Raw genomic sequence first — 15,911 nt, 5'->3', positions numbered from 1 at the left:
GGAGTATATTTAGACCATGGTCTTGTTACCAGTGGAGTACCTCAGGGATCTGTTCTGGGACCCATATTGTTTAATATATATTGCAGAAGGCCTCGATGGTAAGGTGTGTCTTTTTTCTGATGACACAAAGATTTGTAACAGGGTTGATGTTCCTGGAGGGATACACCAAATGGAAAAGGATTTAGGAAAACTAGAGGAATGGTCAAAAATCTGGCAACTAAAATTTAATGTTGATAAATGCAAGATAATGCAACTGGGGCGTAAAAACCCAAGAGCAGAATATAAAATCAGTGATACAGTCCTAACCTCAGTATCTGAGGAAAGGGATTTAGGGGTCATTATTTCAGAAGACTTAAAGGTAGGCAGACAATGTCATAGAGCAGCATGAAATGCTAGCAGAATGCTTGGGTGTATAGGGAGAGGCATTACCAGTAGAAAGAGGGAGGTGCTCATGCCGCTCTACAGAGCACTAGTGAGACCTCATTTGGAGTATTGTGTTCAGTACTGGAGACCATATCTCCAGAAGTATATCGATACTTTGGAGAGAGTTCGGAGAAGAGCTACTAAACTGGTACATGGATTGCAGGACAAAACTTACCAGGAAAGATTAAAGGACCTTAACATGTATAGCTTGGAAGAAAGGCAAGACAGAGGGGAGATGATAGAAACTTTTAAATATATAAAGGGAATCAACAAGGTAAAAGAGGAGAGAAGATTTAAAAGAAGAAAAACTGCTACAAGAGGACATAGTTTTAAATTAGAGGGGCAAAGGTTTAAAAGTAATATCAGGAAGTATTACTTTACTGAGAGAGTAGTGGATGCATGGAATAGCCTTCCTGCAGAAGTGGTAGCTGCAAATACAGTGAAGGGGTTTAAGCATGCATGGGATAGGCATAAGGCCATCCTTCATATAAGATAGGGCCATAGTACTCAGTAAATTGGGCAGACTAGATGGGCCGAATGGTTCTTATCTGCCGACACATTCTATGTTTCTACTGTATATGTGTAATTTTTTTGGTAAATAAATGCCATTAATCCATTCACAATGTCATGCTCTTCCAGAGGTTTTTGTAAGATTATTGGGCAGTTTCTCTGCCTACAAGATATTATCACAGATGCTTGGTTTACTTTTGCAGTTCTCAAAACTGAATTTGACTCAGCAGAGATCACATGCCTCTTCTTCACAGCAAAAATGTTATAACATGAACAGAGTTGAGAAAAATACCTTAATCCTAACTTTTACAAACCTATGAATGCAGAATCAACCTAATCAAACTAATATGAAAAGTTGTTTAAATCTTCATCTACTTGCATATTATAAGTTATACCAGCAAGAATTAGTCTTTATGTAGAAAACTATGATTTAAATCAAGCCTTACTGACTAGTGATTTAAATTGTGATTTAAATTGTGATTTAAATCATTGTGATTTCAATCAAATCCACCCTGCATCCAGGTATTTCTAAAGGGTTTACTTATTTTTATATAAATACATATGATACAAAATAACAGATTTTCATGTCTCCGGGCTATTGCATTTTACATTTCTACAGTAAATGCGTTTCTAAGCCAAAGCTTGCATGCTTTTTGTGTGTTCAGGAATATCAAGTGAAAACTTGGGAAGTCTGGAAAAATGTTTAAAATAGAACAGCAGTGAGACTGGGGGCAGTACAGGTTACACAGACTCACTGTGTGTCCAGTTGACATACCATTGACTAAGTAACGTATATTTTTAGAAAACTATTTCCACCCGCTGATTTCCAGTGCTGTCCTGGTTATGCCTAGTGTGCGCTCAATAATGCTGTGCATATTTCTCTTATCTCTATTACTGGAGTGTCAATCTTTACCACCCAAGTTGTTCCAGGTCTCCCTGTGAGCAGCCGACTGTATAATACTCAAAAGCAGTTTCACAAGAAGTATATCAGCAGGGCATGCTGATAAGAAATGTAGCAGAGCTCAGTAATATTAAAGTATGTTATCGGATCTGATCTCACATATTTCAAGAAATATACAGTCCCCACATGGATTGGATCATTTGTTAAGTTGCACTTTAGGCACATTGAGAGGCTGCACACAGGAGCATAGCTAAAAGCCTTTGAGCCCTAGTGCAAATGTTCAGCCTGTGCCACCACCTACCCCTGTGCAACCTCTTCCCATGTCACCCTGCCCAGAGCAACCTGCCCATAACTTTCAGCTGCATTGGTAGCAATGTTCCCTCTAAGCCTTTGTAGCTAGTGAGTGGGGCAGTTTAGGATTCGGGCACTATTCCCTCTGAGCTGGACAGTGCAGAACTGCATCAAGTAAATATTAATGTGCATCACCCCAATGATTACCTATAAATTAGCCAGGCATACAGGGCCACAAAGTATCTTAGGCAAATAGTATTACATAGCATCCAGGGCTCATGCATTGAAGACTATTGTCTGCCTCCCTGGTGGTCTAGGGCAGTGAAGGGGTTAATGCTGTAACCCTGGTGGTCAAGGGCAAATATGGGGGTTATTATAATTATGCCTGTTGTGGCTAGGCAATGAAAGGGTTAATATCAGTATCATCAGTGGTGTTGGACAGTGAAGGTGTAAATGAAGGATCCCTAATGGTCTTGGTAGTAAAGGGTAAATATAAAGATTTCTGGGGATCTAGGGCAGTAAAGGAGTAAATGAATGCTCCCTGATGGCCTTGGGCAGTAAAGGGTTGATGCAAGGATCCCTGGTGGTCTAGGACAGTGAATGACTTAATGTCTGTATACCAGGTACTGTAGGCGAATGAAGGGCTTAATATCAGCATATTGGTGGTCTAGGGTTGTAAAGGGGTTAATCAGTATATCTGGTGCTCTAGGGCAGTGAGGGAAAAGTGTTGAGAAGAGTAAAAAGTTGCAAACTGTAGCACAACTAAGGCGTGCTCCAAAATTTGCGACTTTTACGTTACTTTTCTGGCATAAAACTGTTAATAACTCTGCCCCACTGTCTTGGTTCATTCACATTTTCCTACTTTTCTCTACATTTATTGACAAACTCATTTTGAGAAATAAAGTTCTGGTACTATATGGCATTATGTGGTGACACATGATTATGTATCTCTAACATTTCTCTTTTTGTTCTGTAGATGGTGACAAGACTGATCTCTCCAGTACTACCTATCCAGACATAAATATCATCGCTGGAGCACTGAAATTATATTTCAGGGACTTACCGATTCCAGTCATCACATATGACACGTATTCCAAATTCATTGAAGCAGCAAGTAAGTGTACAGAGTCATTGTGACCTAAAGGAACGCAGCAAGGCACAACTTATACACAGTGTTTGATTTTTTGAAGCCCTGTCTCTGGGGAGAGTACAGTGTATCCGTTTTTCTGGGAGTGTTCCTTTTTCATAGATATTCTTGGGTATTTGTCATTAAGGTGATGTTTATAGACCATTCATCAAATAATAGGTCTAGGTGCTAAACTCTGTGTTCCTTTGGGGCAGGTCCCACTTGGCATGGAGTAGAAATAGTGCACTTTGGCCCTGTACAGTGGAATATGCCAGCTGGCTGCCTTCATGTGCTGATAGTAAAAAACAGTAGTATGCACCCTGTTATAGAGCAAGATTAACAGGAAAGGTTATACCGGGGGCAGGATGGCATAACTACAGGGCACCATACTCTTAGTCATGTAATTTTACATGGTAGGGTAAAAATATACATTAGGATATTAAATATTTGAAAATGCCACCTAAAGATGTTTGCTCTTGTGTTTTTAGACCACTAAAAAAAACACCATAGAAGCTGCTTGTTTTTTTTCTATACCACATGTGTATTTAGAGTTTTTTAATTTTTTTTAAACAAATGTATGGATGATATTTTTCCAGCCATTGCATCAATATTCTACATTTATATAAAAACACCAGAGACACAAATAACACCACTCAATGTAAAAACAAAAACACTAGTATTACATTCCTGCATTTCATATTTCTCATAGAACTTTAGCTAACATCAGGAGCACAACATGCACCACAAAAAAATGCAAAAGTGCTGAAAATTGCAACTATTTAATTTATGCATTTATATATTCCGCTGCACTATACAGACATGTTGTCCACAATGGGGCTCACAATCTAAGCTCCCTATGTGTATATGAGGAAACCCAACCAAACACGTGGAGAACATACAAACTCCACGCAGATGTTGGACTTGAACCTAGGACCACAGCGCTGCAAGGCACCAGTGCTAACCACTGAGCCACCGTGCTAAAAACCTTTTTTTGTATCCATCAATGTACACTGCTCAAAAAAATAAAGGGAACACAAAAATAACACATCCTAGATCTGAGTTAATTAAATATTCTTCTGAAATACTTTGTTCTTTACATAGTTGAATGTGCTGACAACAAAATGACACAAAAATAAAAAAATGGAATCAAATTTTTTAACCCATGGAGGTCTGGATTTGGAGTCACACTCAAAATTAAAGTGGAAAAACACACTACAGGCTGATCCAACTTTGATGTAATGTCCTTAAAACAAGTCAAAATGAGGCTCAGTAGTGTTTGTGGCCTCCACGTGCCTGTATGACCTCCCTACAATGCCTGTGCATGCTCCTGAGGAGGTGGCGGACGGTCTCCTGAGGGATCTCCTCCCAGACCTGGACTAAAGCATCTGCCAACTCCTGGACAGTCTGTGGTGCAACGTGACGTTGGTGGATAGAGCGAGACATGATGTCCCAGATGTGCTCAATTGGATTCAGGTCTGGGGAACGGGCGGGCCAGTCCATAGCATCAATGCCTTCGTCTTGCAGGAACTGCTGACACACTCCAGCCACATGAGGTCTAGCATTGTCTTGCATTAGGAGGAACCCAGGGCCAGCATATGGTCTCACAAGGGGTCTGAGGATCTCATCTCGGTACCTAATGGCAGTCAGGCTACCTCTGGCGAGCACATGGAGGGCTGTGCGGCCCTCCAAAGAAATGCCACCCCACACCATTACTGACCCAATGCCAAACCGGTCATGCTGGAGGATGTTGCAGGCAGCAGAACGTTCTCCACGGCGTCTCCAGACTCTGTCACGTCTGTCACATGTGCTCAGTGTGAACCTGCTTTCATCTGGGAAGAGCACAGGGCGCCAGTGGCGAATTTGCCAATCTTGGTGTTCTCTGGCAAATGCCAAACGTCCTGCACGGTGTTGGGCTGTAAGCACAACCCCCACCTGTGGACGTCGGGCCCCCATATCACCCTCATGGAGTCTGTTTCTGACCGTTTGAGCAGACACATGCACATTTGTGGCCTGCTGGAGGTCATTTTGCAGGGCTCTGGCAGTGCTCCTCCTGTTCCTCCTTGCACAAAGGCGGAGGTAGCGGTCCTGCTGCTGGGTTGTTGCCCTCCTACGGCCTCCTCCACGTCTCCTGATGTACTGGCCTGTCTCCTGGTAGCGCCTCCATGCTCTGGACACTACGCTGACAGACACAGCAAACCTTCTTGCCACAGCTCGCATTGATGTGCCATCCTGGATAAGCTGCACTACCTGAGCCACTTGTGTGGGTTGTAGACTCCGTCTCATGCTACCACTAGAGTGAATGCACCGCCAGCATTCAAAAGTGACCAAAACATCAGCCAGGAAGCATAGGAACTGAGAAGTGGTCTGTGGTCACCACCTGCAGAACCACTCCTTTATTGGGGGTGTCTTGCTAATTGCCTATAATTTCCACCTGTTGTCTATCCCATTTGCACAACAGCATGTGAAATTGATTGTAACTCAGTGTTGCTTCCTAAGTGGACAGTTTGATTTCACAGAAGTGTGATTGACTTGGAGTTACATTGTGTTGTTTAAGTGTTCCCTTTATTTTTTTGAGCAGTGTATATTGGATAGGGCTATACACTTCTGCTAGATTTATACATAGATGCAGATGATATATATACACTGCTCAAAAAAATAAAGGGAACACAAAAATAACACATCCTAGATCTGAATTAATTAAATATTCTTCTGAAATACTTTGTTCTTTACATAGTTGAATGTGCTGACAACAAAATCACACAAAAAAAAATAATGGAAATCAAATTTTTTAACCCATGGAGGTCTGGATTTGGAGTCACCCTCAAAATTAAAGTGGAAAAACACACTACAGGCTGATCCAACTTAAATGTAATGTCCTTAAAACAAGTCAAAATGAGGCTCAGTAGTGTGTGTGGCCTCCACGTGCCTGTATGACCTCCCTACAACGCCTGTGCATGCTCCTGATGAGGTGGCGGACGGTCTCCTGAGGGATCTCCTCCCAGACCTGGACTAAAGCATCTGCCAACTCCTGGACAGTCTGTGGTGCAACGTGACGTTGGTGGATAGAGCGAGACGTGATGTCCCAGATGTGCTCAATTGGATTCAGGTCTGGGGAATGGGCAGGCCAGTCCATAGCATCAATGCCATCGTCTTGCAGGAACTGCTGACACACTCCAGCCACATGAGGTCTAGCATTGTCTTGCATTAGGAGGAACCCAGGGCCAACCGCACCAGCATATGGTCTCACAAGGGGTCTGAGGATCTCATCTCGGTACCTAATGGCAGTCAGGCTACCTCTGGCGAGCACATGGAGGGCTGTGCGGCCCTCCAAAGAAATGCCACCCCACACCATTACTGACCCAATGCCAAACCGGTCATGCTGGAGGATGTTGCAGGCAACAGAACGTTCTCCACGGCGTCTCCAGACTCTGTCACGTCTGTCACATGTGCTCAGTGTGAACCTGCTTTCATCTGTGAAGAGCACAGGGCGCCAGTGGCGAATTTGCCAATCTTGGTGTTTTCTGGCAAATGCCAAACGTCCTGCATGGTGTTGGGCTGTAAGCACAACCCCCACCTGTGGACGTCGGGCCCTCATATCACCCTCATGGAGTCTGTTTCTGACCGTTTGAGCAGACACATGCACATTTGTGGCCTGCTGGAGGTCATTTTGCAGGGCTCTGGCAGTGCTCCTCCTGTTCCTCCTTGCACAAAGGCGGAGGTAGCGGTCCTGCTGCTGGGTTGTTGCCCTCCTATGGCCTCCTCCACGTCTCCTGATATACTGGCCTGTCTCCTGGTAGCGCCTCTATGCTCTGGACACTACACTGACAGACACAGCAAACCTTCTTGCCACAGCTCGCATTGATGTGCCATCCTGGATAAGCTGCACTACCTGAGCCACTTGTGTGGGTTGTAGACTCCGTCTCATGCTACCACTAGAGTGAAAGCACCGCCAGCATTCAAAAGTGACCAAAACATCAGCCAGAAAGCATAGGAACTGAGAAGTGGTCAGGTCACCACCTGCAGAACCACTCCTTTATTGGGGGTGTCTTGCTAATTGCCTATAATTTCCACCTGTTGTCTATCCCATTTGCACAACAGCATGTGAAATTGATTGTCACTCAGTGTTGCTTCCTAAGTGGACAGTTTGATTTCACAGAAGTGTGATTGACTTGGAGTTACATTGTGTTGTTTAAGTGTTCCCTTTATTTTTTTGAGCAGTGTATATATATATAAATGTGTGTGTGTGTGTAAGGGCTCTGCAGAAAGGGAATCAAGATTCAAAGGTTGGGTTTCTTTGCACACAGCACAACTATTGATAAGTTTATCAGTGTTATCATGGGAAACCTTCGATAAATCTTTATTTGTACAACCTCATCACATGGTGGCAATATACTATGACATTTTCATACATTGTCCAGCACAATGACTCAGCAGCTAGCACGGTTGCCTTGCAGCACTGGACCCCAAGGTAGAATATGACCACAGGTTGTCCCACAAGAACACTGTATTATTCAAATCTTGCAATAAAATATGAAAGTTTTTTAAATTTACACTTATTAAAAAGTGATTTCTTCACTAAATATGCAGCGAATAAGCTTTGTGTATTGCCACCTGCTGTTTCTATTGAGCTCCCTCAGAAGGGTGCTGAGGTGGACATGTGGCGTTGTGACGCTTTCCTTCTATTCAGTTCAGTCTCATCAGCAATGCATACGAATCCCGAGGGTGGTGAGCGGGCTGTCCCTGAAACTGCACAGTCTTCTCTGATTGTCAGGGACGCTGCTGAGCAAGCGCAGGGGCAGTCTCTGCTCGTACAAGCAGAGGACAAACTGCATCAGCGCTGTCAGTTGGATTTCCACTGATTCGTAAGTGCAGCAAAATTTTTTCCACATCAGGAAAGATTTATTGTTTGTCCATTTTTATTCCTGCAGCTGGAGCCCTAAAAACGACTTATTACATAACACCAATCCTCATTTATGTTCTTTTCACATAAATACTAAATCATGGTTGCTTGGCATGTAGATGTGCGATCAATGTTCTCTTTTTGAATTCGCGTCGGGTGTTTTTAATTAGCAGAAGACTAAATAACAATAATTAATACAATGAAAGGGGTTATCCAATAGTTAATGTAAAAAATGAAAATCAGACATCATATAGGACATGACAATCTCTTTCTAAGGCCTCTTGCAAACGACTGTATGTCTTTTGCTGTGTTTTGCGGTCCGTTTTTTACGGATACGTTGTTCCGTTTTTTGTTTCCGTTCCGTTCCCGTTCTGTTTTTCAGCAAAAAAATCTCTGTATGGTTTCCGTATGTGATCCATTTTTTGCGGTTCGGAAACATAAAATTTGTAATCATTACTGTAATGTACAGTAATGTTTGTAAACAGTAAACACATGGGCAAAGTGGGCATGGATCCGCAAAAAACTGATGACATACGGATGTGTTCCGTATTTTTTGCGGACCCATTGACTTGAATGGAGCCACGGAACATTATTTGCGGACAATAATAGGGCAAGTTCTATCTTTTAGCGGAGCGGATATACGGAAACGGAATGCATACGGAGTACATTCTGGTTTTTTGAAATGAATGGTTCCGCATACGGACCGCAAAAGCGGAACGGAAACGGGAAAAAAAACGTTCATGTGCAATAGCCCTAACAAAGCTAGAACCAGCCCTGTACCTCACATGGATCCAGAGATCTCCTCATTCATTGCTCTGCTAGATTTATATCAAGCTGTTAGCTCAAGGGGAGTGTCTTTTCTGCTGCAGCTAAGGGGGCGTGTCTCAGCTCTCCCTATCACAGCTCAGGAGCCAGTTAAAGGATGGAACTGAGCAGGTGCGGCCTTATCAGTGAGCAGGACAAAGAAATAAGAAAAAGAACAAACAGCAGGTGGCGCTATACTGATATTTTATTGAATAACTCATTGGCTATTCCAAATTTTTAATTACATGCAATTACAAAAGTATATAGATCCTGGTTAGTGCTGGTTTGAAAACTGTAAAATAATTTTTGTGGGACAATCCCTTTAATACCTACTTGGTCTAGTTCAGCTTCCAAGACCACATGGAAATATGAGCTTTGGAGAGCTATTCAGATGCAGTGCAGTTCTTAGCCCATGGAGCCCACAAACTGCCTGGCTCATAAGGTTTGATAAAGATATTCAATAGATGGATTCAGTCCTTTTTTAGCATTCAACTAATATAAGCCTTAGGCTTATATTAGACTAGTAGATCATCCAGCTGACCATAATGTATTGTAAACTTCTCTTTTTAGAAATAGCCAACCCTGATGAGAGGTTAGAAGCGATACATGAAGCACTGATGCTCCTGCCTCCTGCACATTTTGAGACCCTTAGGTACCTCATGATCCACCTGAAAAAGTAGGTATCTTTTTTGTACACTTAAAGTTGACCATTTGACTTATGTTGCCTGAAAACATAAAATGAAGAGACATTATAACACATTATAAGAAAAGCTAAATAATATACAGTAATGTTTTCTTGTGTAAGATAAAAGCAAATCCAATAACCCCTTTGGACAATATATATCTATCAATCCTCAGTAAACAGTGTACAAACATGGAAAACATTTTTACTAATATGTACATACAAATTCTGCCTCAGGGTACGGACACACATAACGAGTCCTCAGTGGATTTTCCACTGTAGAAAATCTAGACAGGGTCTGCAGTGACAAAATCCGCACAGCACCGTTGCACGTCCGTGCCCGTATTGGGTCTGGAAGGTGCGGTGTGGAGTGCTTCCGTGGGGTTTCTCTCAGTGCCTCCGCAACGCAAAAAAAAAAGAACATATCCAGAATGGGTCTTGATCCGTCTGCGGCAGACGCACGGATGGTGCCCGAGCAATTTGCGGACCCCAATGCATGGAACGGCCGTGAGGACTTTGCAGCAGGTTTCAGCGTGGAAAGATGAGATTTTCCACCACTTTTACCCTGTGTATTACTATGCACAGTTTTGGGGGAGTCCCAGGACTAGTCGTAATAAATAAACTGATTTCATACTAGAATTGGGTGATTGACTTCGTTATTAACATTTTGTTACACTTAACTGCAGGGTTACACAGAATGAGAAAGAGAATCTGATGGGGGCAGAAAACCTTGGTATTGTCTTTGGCCCGACCCTGATGAGACCTCCAGAGGAGAATGCCATGACCTCCTTGAACGACATGCGGCACCAGAAACAAGTTGTGCAGATACTGATACAGAATGAAGACGTTTTATTCTGAACATATGAAGGATTGCTTTTTGCACTTATTGCTTTGGTCGACCTGAAGCAGCAAAAGGTTTCGTAAAAACAAGTTCACTCGCTGAACTTTAGTATCTGTGGTAGCACAGATACAGCACATGCCAAATTATTTGATGTAGCATATGTCTCATAGACATATGAACATATCTCCTTTAGAAAAGGAGCAAGGTTTAGGGGATAATCCAGCAAATATGTTTCAGTAGTTTTTTTTATTTTATAAGAAACAAGAGTCCTTTTGAGATCAATGTCTTATCCTGTAAAGCATACAGTATTTTTTTGAATAGGATTATTCATACATATGTATTTCCTGCACTGTGCAATCCATACAATGTCTTGTAGATAGTAGTAGTCAATGATTATTGCGCAGTCCCACAAAGCATCCGATCAAGCAATTTAGGATTTTACTCATTAACCTTTACTATTTTGTTTTTCTTAGATATAACTATTTCATCCTCTGTACTCATTACATAGGTGCAAAAAGGACAAAAAATCCAGCAGCATAAAAGCATAAAATATTCAGGCATTCTTCAAAATCCATTTTCACAAGACGTACATGTTGGATGGATTTTGAAGATTGTATGCTTTTTACTTCTGATGCTAAATTTCTTGTTGTTTTTTGCACTTAAAGTTTTGGTGATGCCCTGCATGTTCATGCCCGAGCTGTACGTCTTTCTTTCCACATATTATAACATACCCATTCAGAGTTTATGGTGATTTCTTTAGCATTTTTATATTTAGATTGGCTGGGGTCTGACACCCCACAGTCCCACGGATCAGGTGTTCGGGAGTAGCCTCAGAGCTGGGAATAGGCCCTGGAACTAAACAGCTCCGTCCATTGTGTAGTGGACGAAGCTGGTTACTGCAGCGCTGCTCCCACTGAAGTGAATGATAGTGTTACAGGAACCAGCTCCGTCCACTACACAATGGAGCTGCTTAGTTCCAGCCCCTAGTTCTGGTGTGGGACTACACAGCCGATCAGCAGGGGTGTGGGGTTTCCGAACCCTGACGATTTGATATTGATAGCCCAGCCTGAGAAATCCCAGAGAGCCCATTAACTACTTGACATATTTGGGTGACCACTATTTAAAGGGAATGTATCATTTATTTATTCTTAGTTTCATTAATGAGATTTAACTCTTTTTAAGAGAAACAATTATTTTTATCTTGCAACTATTTAATTTTATAAAAACTCCCCTGGGTGATGAACATATAGTGAGTACAGCATTGTGTGTGTTTTATGGCAGCTGCAGTGAAAAGGAGTTAAAAGGGGGTTGTCCAAAATTTCTGAAACATTGGCCAAAAGCAGAAAACGGTGTAAAATCAAGAAAAAAAACTTTTACCTTTCAAATGTCCAACCGCTCCAGCACTACTGGTCTGGTCCCCACTGGTATTTCTGTGGTCCTGCATTGATGCCATCAAGTTCATTATTAACATGACCACTGCAGACACTGACTGACCTCAGTGGTCAAGTCTTGTTTTTGCATATGTGACTGCTGAGACTGGTGATTGGCTGCGTCGCTAATGTGAACAATGAATGGCATGTGATCACTGCAAGACCAGCGAAGACTAGTGCGTCAGAGACTGGAGCAGCAAGACGCTTAATAGTTTTTTCTTTACTTCCACAGTTTTCTGCTCTCATTTTATTTATTTTTTTCTGACAATTCCTTTAATAGACAGGAAGGCGTCCATAGAGTGATATAGTCTTCACAAAGAGAACATACTATAACCATCTCCCCTAGAGATCAGGCATTGACAGGGAAGATGCTTTTCTGTGTGTATAGTATATGGTATTGCTATCTTTGCCTTGCCCAAGCTTCTGGCAGTACAATTGTGCTGTAATTGAATCCATAACCACTAATGATAATGAGATGACTGTGCTGATTTTTCCCAGTCTACACAACAAAGCTGACATTTGAGCTGTTGAAGACAGGAAATGTATGCCGAATGTGCATTTAATCCACAGATAATTTTACATGAATACCGGTAATCAACATAAAATAAAAATATTTTCTGCTGATACATTTCCTTTAAGTACATATAACCCATAACTTTTCTTGAAGTTTGTTAAGGATTCCAATTTATCAAGATAGAAAATGGATACAATCTAAGGTCATCCAGTAAAAAAAAAAAAGGTAGATTTTTTTAATTTTTTTTTTTTACTTCGGAGCTTATTGGCGCTGGATAGTCTACGGATGGCATTTGTCAGAGGCATCTGTTACAGCCATCCAGTAAAAGTAAAATTACATATGTTAAATGTATACTTTTTTTTTTCTTAACATGGAAGCTGACAGATGGCTAACTGGAAGCATCTATCAAAGGAATCTGTTACACAGCAATAGCCCCGCAATCAGAGACTGACAGTATTATAAATTACTATGATACAGTCAGTTCGGGTCAGGGGAGCTGGGGCCCTGGGAGATGCGGCCAACACACGGACTATATTTCCCTGCCCGATCACGGTCACGTGCATGAGCCCTTAAAAGTATCAATTTTAATATGGCAGTCTATGGTGCCGGATAGCCAACAGATAGCATCTGTCGAAGGCATCTGCTGGCCATTTATATATAAAATATACATTTATTTTTTTACTTCTTATTTTTCAATTCTCGCCACACATATACTGAGTTAAGGGAGGACACATCTATAGTTTTAGGTCCATCCCAAGTACAGGTCCATCTTAAATTCAACATCTACAGTAAGAATTATGGTTTTGTGCTTTTTGTGTAGTGAGAGAAAGGCATCTATCAATAAAACATAGCATTGTAAAAGCCTTAAAATAGCTTTTAAATACAGAGTTGTCATGAGTCTGGGCCTGTCAGATTATTTTGTGTCTAATTTAGCCCATGTCAAAATGCCATAACATTGTTATTAAAATGTCTGACACATATGATACGGTTAAAAGCAAATTTGGCAGGGATAAAGACGAAGTCCTGCAGGGATAAAGACTAATTGGCAAATCTAGTTTCCCAGGAAAAATTGAAAGTCCAGTACTGTGTTAAAATTTGAATTCTGAATAAGATGCTACTTACAATGTAAAGAGGCATTTGTTGCTGGATATATCTTTCCTGTAATTAAATATCGAACCATTAGCACTTTTTTCTTAAAGTCCTTTTCCAGTCCATTTGGCATTAGTTTTTTTGTTAAAGTGATTATGTATATGTTCCAATTTACAATTTTCTTGAAAAATCTAAGAAACTGTAAAGTGAGTAGGTTTTTGTGATTTGTGTTCCTGAACCCTTCTGTGACATGACTTCACAAAGACCATACACCACCTAAACCCCTCTCCCCCTGAAGGTCCACGTCTACAAATCCCGCATGGCTACATTTTCTAAATAAAGCTTTCCTAGGTTAACAAGTCAAGTGTTGCCAACAGTTTTTCGTAAATCTAGATGGGGACTCTTAAAATGCTCCAGGATATGAGTGATTTGATCTGTCTCTCTATAAAGGGGATGAGGCTACTGTGTAAATATTTTTTAGATGGGACCCCTTGTAAATATACTGTATTAAAGAGGACCTTTCACCGGTCCTGACACTACAATATAAGTACCTGGCATGTTGAGGAGATGTCCTCACGCATATTTTTTTTTTTCAGATGCGCTGCTCCGTTCCCCCGCTGTGCCCCCGTTCTGGTTTCCCGCCCTGTATGCCAATCCATGCCATCAGTACAGGGAGGAGGAGACGGCCGTGTTTCTCAAGGGGCGTCTCCTTCTACCTGGCTTTGAGCTCTCAAATCGGAAGCAGAGCGCGTCACTGCCAGGGAGAAAAAAAGTCTCACCTTCTCCCTGGCCGTGACGCGCTTCGCTGTGGTTGGTCAGCTCATAGCCAGGTAGAAGGAGATACCCCCTGAGAAACAAGGCCGTCTCCTCCTCCTTGTATCAATGGTATGGATTATCATACAGAGCGGGAAACCAGAACGGGGCACAGCGGGGGAACGGAGCAGCGCACAGAAAATATAATAAGCGCGAGGACATCTCCACAACATGCCCTACACTGCCAGGTACTAATATTGTAATGTCAGGACCGGTGAAAGGTCCTCTTTAATATTGAAAAAATAAAGAACTAATAAGGCTCTGTTCTCACTAGTGTTGTCGTTTTCATTCTTAACAGAAGCATGACTGGTATCCCTTTTTCGAACTGACCCCATTGAATCCTGAATGATCCGATGACTATAATGGGTCCATCAGGAATCTATCAGGTTCCAGTGTTTTCAACAGCATAAATATCAGGGCAAGCTGAGCTGTCCTTTGCGCCAGACATACCAGAAACCCCTAATGTAAGAGAAAAGAAATGCTAGTGTGAACAGAGCCCTACATTTTGTAAATGAACCAGATAGAATAAACTGTTTAATGCATGCCATAAGCATTTATGGAAATGTATATTGTGCTGTGCGCAATTTGTTAACGTTTTTATATGTAGGTCAGGGTATTTTTATTTCAAATGATAGAATGATCAAACTTTCTGAACCCTTATAATATTTGAAGCATATCATTGTTCATTCTTTAATACCTACATTTTGCCAGTAGACTGTGACTGACAACTATCACTGTATTTGCACCTTTTTGATGCTCCAGAATAGTGTTGTATTTGCTGTGCAACATATTAACAGTTTGCTCTAGAATTTAGGGCTATAAAGCGATTAAAAGTGTGCGTGACTTGCTGCTTGGCAAGGATTCAGACACATTTACAAAATGCAACTCTTCAAAAAAAAAAGCACCAAATGAGAAAAAAGTTGCATCTTAATCCAAGCAGACCCTGAGATAGGAAAGGTGGCAGAACTTTATCCAGTGTGAACGGCAGTCATACATTTGTTGTAACGTCAGCGGTTAAAAGGGTTGGCCCATCTGGGACACTGACGGCATATCGCTAGGATATGCCATTAATGCTAGATAGGTGCAGGGTCCCACCTCTGGGACCCGAACAGGGCCCCTGAAGTGGAGAGCACACTGCGCATGCGCAGCGTACTCTGCCTTTATTGCTATAGGAGTTCAGAAAGTAGCAGAGTGAGCATGCTTGGCTGTTTTTGGAAGTCCCACAATGGTGAATGTAGAGCGCACTGTGCAAGCGTGGCCACTTCTTCATTCACCGCTATAGCCCTGTCTGAAATAGCCAATATGGCACTCCGGTATTTTTGGAACTCCGGTGAACGGAGGGTGGCGGCACATACGTGGCTGCTCTCTGTTCACTTTAGGGAGCCTGTTCTGGAGATAGGAGCGGATCACAGACGTGGAACCTGCAACTATCTGACATTGATGGCATATCCTAGATCAGTGATGGCTAACCTCCGGCACTCCAGCTGTGGTGAAACTACAACTCCCAGCATGCTCCATTCCTTTCTGTGGAGTTCTGAGAATAGCCAAGCAAGTGTGCATCTTGGGAGTTGTAGTTTTACCACAGCT

General features: G+C 42.0%; 1 protein-coding gene across 2 annotated transcripts in view; it reads left to right on the top strand.

The window, feature by feature from the left end:
- Positions 1-15,228, top strand: part of CHN2 (chimerin 2) — a 390,810-nt gene extending 375,582 nt beyond the window's left edge. Inside the window, exons 11-14 of one of the 2 annotated variants that reach the window (XR_005779250.1) lie at positions 3,102-3,239; positions 9,526-9,631; positions 10,324-12,498; positions 12,576-15,228. Coding sequence is in view for 1 of the 2 variants with exons in the window: in XM_040433568.1 (XP_040289502.1) it covers positions 3,102-3,239; positions 9,526-9,631; positions 10,324-10,495 (416 nt within the window). In the remaining variant the exon portion in view is untranslated. Of the gene's footprint in view, positions 1-3,101; positions 3,240-9,525; positions 9,632-10,323 lie in introns of both variants that reach the window. The other variant, XM_040433568.1, reaches the window with a different exon arrangement.
- Positions 15,229-15,911: the final 683 nt, after the last annotated feature.

This window comes from Bufo bufo, chromosome 5 (assembly GCF_905171765.1).
Source record: "Bufo bufo chromosome 5, aBufBuf1.1, whole genome shotgun sequence".
Taxonomy (NCBI): domain Eukaryota; kingdom Metazoa; phylum Chordata; class Amphibia; order Anura; family Bufonidae; genus Bufo; species Bufo bufo.
The sequence above is the reverse complement of the archived record's forward strand: the minus strand, read 5'-3'. Positions and strand labels throughout refer to the sequence as shown.